The sequence below is a fragment of the Carettochelys insculpta genome, chromosome 32 (assembly GCF_033958435.1).
Source record: "Carettochelys insculpta isolate YL-2023 chromosome 32, ASM3395843v1, whole genome shotgun sequence".
Classification (NCBI taxonomy): domain Eukaryota; kingdom Metazoa; phylum Chordata; order Testudines; family Carettochelyidae; genus Carettochelys; species Carettochelys insculpta.
In genome coordinates, this window is record NC_134168.1 from 997,743 (window position 1) to 1,002,813 (window position 5,071).

The following is a 5,071-nucleotide window of genomic DNA, read 5'->3' on the forward strand; positions in this document are numbered from 1 at the left end:
AAGATTAGATGGCTCTCTCTCTACAACCTGGCAAGGCTCAAGGCCAAGACTAATGTCAAGAAAGTCCTCGTGAGGGAACGCCTATTCTCAGATGGTGCAGCTCATAATGAAGACATGCTACAGACACTGATGGATTCTCTATCCAGAGTCTGCAATATGGTTTTCCTTGATATATGCATGAAGAAAACTGTTGTATTCACCCATGGTATACATCAGCGACCCAATCAATCTTCTGGCACCAGAAACCTATCCATGGACGAAGAACTGAACATCAGAACTAGGAAGGTAGCCATGATTTTTGGCAGGCTTAAGAAATGAGCATGGAACAATCCTAAGCTGACAGTGAAAACAAAGATACTAATCTAGCAGGCATGTGTATTGAATATCCTGCTATAGGGTTCTGAGGCATAGGCCACCTACTCAAACGAGGAGAAAAAATTGAATATTTTCCATCTTCCCTGCCTCCACAGAATTATGAATATCAACTAGCAAGGTAAAGTTTCAAATACAGATGTCCTGTCAAGATCTGGAGTACCCAGCCTCATAGCGATCCTCAACAGCAGAAGACTATGACGGTTTGGTCAAGTGAGAAGAATGGGTGACAAACATCTTCCCAAAGAAATCCTCTTTGGTGAACTGTCATGTGGGTTGAGAACACGAGGGACATCAAAGCTAAGATTCAAGGATACATGCATGAACACCATGAAAAAGTTCAACATCGATCCAAAATCCTGGGAATCTACATCACCAGATTGAAAATCCTGGAAATGATTTCCCCAACAGGTCACATCATCCTTTGACAGTATGCATGCAAGCCACGCAAAATAACATCATCTTAGAAGGAAAAACCCTCAGACTCCAGAATTTGGAAATAGATCGACGTAAGGTTATTGCAATTGACTGTTCAGATTCCATAGTGGAAGGATAAGCTGTAGGCTCAAACACTGCCTATTGATCCTAACTGTCGCTGCTAACCGCTGTTTCTAGAGGTAAAAAGGGGCCAGAGCGTAGTTCTTTATTTGAATAAATGAAGACCAAATAAATCATTCTGTTAGTCTTTAAAGGGCTACATTTCTCCTGTCTTATTTTGTTGTAGTGGTATGAGGTTACCCACCCCAAGCTTCTATCATTGTAAGTGGCAGCACAGACTGAGGGCATGTACTCCATTAATATTTAATAATTTTTCTTTTCCTCAAGCCACGCGATGGAGAAAGCAGAAGGAAGAAATCAAACACCCATCGAGGAATTCATCCTTTTGGGATTTGGGAATAGCCCTGAACCACAGCCCCTTCTCTTCATCCTGTTTCTAGTGATCTATGCAGTGACCGCATCAGGAAACATCCTTATTGTTTCACTGGTTCTGGCCAATCACCACCTTCACATCCCCATGTACTACTTTGTGGGGAACTTGTCCTGGTTGGAGATCTGCTACAGCTCTGTTATCCAGCCCAGGCTGTTGGCCAGTCTCCTGACGGGGGACAGAACTGTTTCTGTTCAGGGCTGCCTTGTACAATTATATTTCTTTGGTCTCCTGTCCAGCACAGAAAATATGCTGCTTGCGGCGATGTCTTACGATCGGTATTTAGCGATATGCCATCCCCTCCGTTACGATGCTCTGATGAATGGTAGGGTTTGTTGCCAGCTTGTGTCAGGGTGTTGGCTAACCAGCTTTGTGCTCTGCACCACAGTAAATGTTTTCTTGTGGCAATTCACATTCTGTGGTTCCCAAGAAATTGACCATTACTTTTGTGACTTTTCACCCATGATACCACTGTCCTGTAATGACACCCAGTCTCTGGAACTCTTGGCACTTGTTACCTCTGTCATTGGGGGAGTTGTTCCCTTTCTAGTGCCTGTGATATCCTACATTTGTATCATCATCACTATCCTGAAAATCTCTTCCATGATCAGGAGGAAAAAAGCCTTCTCCACCTGTTCCTCTCACTTGACTGTACTTGGCGTTATGTATGTAACCACAATTACTGTCTATATGGTTCCAACAGCCCACACTCCAAAAGTCCTACACAAAATATTCTCTGTCTGCTACACAGTCCTGACTCCCTTGATCAACCCTTTCATCTACTGCCTGAGAAACAAAGAGGTCAATGAGTCTCTGAGAAATGGTATTGTTAAACTGGCTGCTTTGAGAAACTTACATAAAACCCGAGAGGTCCAAAATTTAGCAGCTACTTCCATAGACGTGGTCCGTCTGAATTCTTGAGAACATGTTGAATAGTGACAGAGACATACCCTTGTTAGCCTGTATTCTATAAAGACAAAATGCAATCATGTAGCCCTTTAAAGACTAACAAAATAAATTATTAGGTAATGAACTTTCATGGAACAGATCCACTTCTTCAGATCATAGTTATGCCAGGAGTCTGTCTGGTACGGCTATGATCTGAAGAAGTGGGTCTCTGCCACAAAAGCGCATGACCTAATAAATAATTTTGTTGGTCTTTAAAGGGCTACATGACTGCTTTTTTGTTTTCAGAACATGATTACTTCTCACAGAATTGTGGAATTCTAGGGCTGGAAGAAACCTCAGGAGGTCATCTAGTTCACCCCCTTGCCTAAAGCTGGCTCAACCACAACTAAATCATCCCAGTCATGACTATGTCAGGTCAGGACTTAAAAACCTCTAAGGATGGACTTTCCACCACCTGTCTCAGTAACTCGTTCCAGTGCTTCACTGCCCTCTTTGTGTGCCTAAATTCTTTCTTTCCTTCCTTCTTTCTTTCTCAGCATTTATCTCTCATATATTTAATACATATATCTGGGTAATGTGACAGACTTTCTTTAGGAAACGTGGGCCTTTTTTCGATGATTGTATCACAGTTTGCTTCATTCATCCACATGTTTGCACTACTTCCCGAGCTCTACAATAAGCTAAACATATTTTGAGTGGTAACAGAGGGAAAACCGAGCTAGTCTATATACTCTCAAAACAAAAAAAGCAGAAAAGTAGCACTTTAAAGACTAATAAAATAATTTATTAGGTGAGCTTTTGTGGGACAGACCCACTTTTTCAGACCATAGCCATACCAGAACAGGCTCAATAATTGAGGCACACAGAACCAAAAATAGTAATCAAAGTTGACAAATCAGAAATATATATATATATATATATATATATATATATATATATATATATATATCAAGGTGAGCAAATCAGAGAGTAGAGGAGCGGGTGGAGGGGAGTCAAGAATTAGATTAAGCCAAGTATGCAAAAGAGCACGTATAATGACCCAGAAAATTCACATCCCAGTTCAAGCCACATGTTAATGTGTTGAATTTCAATCTAAAAGAGAGTTCAGCAGCCTCTCTTTCAAGACTGTTGTGAAAATTCCTCTTCAGTAAGAAGCAGACTTATAAGTCATTAACAGAATGGCCCACTCCATTAAAATGTTGGCTGACCAGTTTGTGGATCAGGATTGTTTTTATGTCTGTTTTGTGCCCATTAACTCTTTATTTAAGAGCGTTTGAAGTCTGTCCAATGTACAAAGCATCTGGGCATTGTTGGCACACGATGGCATATATGAAGTTAATTGAGGAACATGAGAACGTGCCTGTGATTCTGTGAATAACCTGGTTAGGTCCAGTGATGGTATCTCCAGAATAGATATGTGGACAAAGCTGGCAGCAGGCTTTGTTGCAAGGAAACAAAGGGCTTTGTTACCATTCTGTTAATTCTGTTGATTCGGCAGTATTCTACACAGAGCTGTAGCTGGGTAAACAAAAAAGGAAGGTGTTAGGATACTCAGTGTGCTGTCATGTGAAATCACATGCCTGTTCATATATCTATACAGGGTCAATGCAACATTAAACACCTAAGTCTATATCTATCCTGATAGATAGATAGATAGATAGATAAACATGAAAACACATTAGCCTTCGCCATGTTTTTTCACAACTCAGAAGACCAATCTTCCCTCCTCAGCTAAGCAAAAAAGAAATGCCTGAATCTACAGGAAGAGGAATTGCACACCTGAAAGCTATGCAAATCTCGATCTAGAGTGTCTTCCACCCTACATCCATGTCCCCAGACAGAAATGTGATGTACACGTACAAAGTCTGAGCAGAATGAAATAAAGGGCAAACACATTGAGCCGCTCTGGTATTTTTGTTCTTACTTCAAATTTTGGGCCCTGGTTTTTGGCTCAAAAATATTGTCATTTCCCTGCTCTGCTTGCTGCTTCATAGGTGACCCTTTCTCCCCTTTCCATCTACTCCCCTCTCTGTCTTGGCAGTCACTCAATAACAAGTACATCTTCCTTTTACCCAACTATTTGTGACTGACCAGCCTGATTCTGGAGCCACAGACCTTATCACAGAAAGGGGCAGGCGTTGGTAGCTGTTGGAGGGATGTGGAATGGTTTTTGCTGCTTTTTTTCTCCTTGTCCACATTTTCTCATCTGCCCTGCAGCAGGACCTCTCAAACTGTACCTTCAAATCTTGGATTGCCTCTGTTCACTGGGGACAGTCCTGGGACAACTTCTCCCAAGCTTTGACACTCATGCTGCACTTCTTCTTGGACTTTCCAGGGGGCTATAGGATAAGGCCTTGGCCTCCTAAACCTGTAATTGTGGGTTTAAATCCCACCTGGGGTGAAGCGTCCTGTCAGTTGCAAATGAGCCATCTACTACACAGTCCTGGTGAGATGCCATCTGGGCTGCATAGAAGGAGGTATATATAGTGTGGGAGCTCATGTTTCAGCCTTGGGTAAGCGTAGCTCCACTTAGGTGGATGTTAGCCAAATGCAGGGCTTAAATCCTGAGCTGTAGTCCCCCTGTGTATAGCACTTAACTGAATGGCTGCAGCACTCCTGTGTGAAAAAAAGTCTGAGTGTGAAACTGAAGATTAATATCTCCCCGTGGTCTGAAGGGAAAGTCTTCAGTCTTGCACATTAAAATCAAGTGCACCAGGCTAGGAAATATTCTCCACACAAGTTCTCTTTCTCTTTGTTGTTTATACCACTTTTATGAATAATTAAAATGTCATTTAAAGAGGGAGTTGAAGTTTGATGTCCCACAGCCAAAGTGGGCATCTTAATTATCTGACTACAAAGTTA

At 41.8% G+C, this 5,071-nt stretch overlaps 1 protein-coding gene across 1 annotated transcript; it reads left to right on the forward strand.

Moving 5' to 3' along the window:
• The first annotated feature begins 1,204 nt into the window (after nt 1-1,204).
• On the forward strand, nt 1,205-2,221 carry LOC142004486 (olfactory receptor 6C75-like). The gene has a single exon (XM_074982129.1). The coding sequence runs from the start codon at nt 1,205-1,207 to the stop codon at nt 2,219-2,221; it is 1,017 nt and encodes a 338-aa protein (XP_074838230.1).
• The last annotated feature ends 2,850 nt before the right edge of the window (nt 2,222-5,071 follow it).

Excerpts from the sequence above, each read along its gene's own strand:
- LOC142004486 (XM_074982129.1), top strand. The coding sequence starts at position 1,205 with ATGGAGAAAGCAGAAGGAAGAAATCAAACACCCATCGAGGAATTCATC.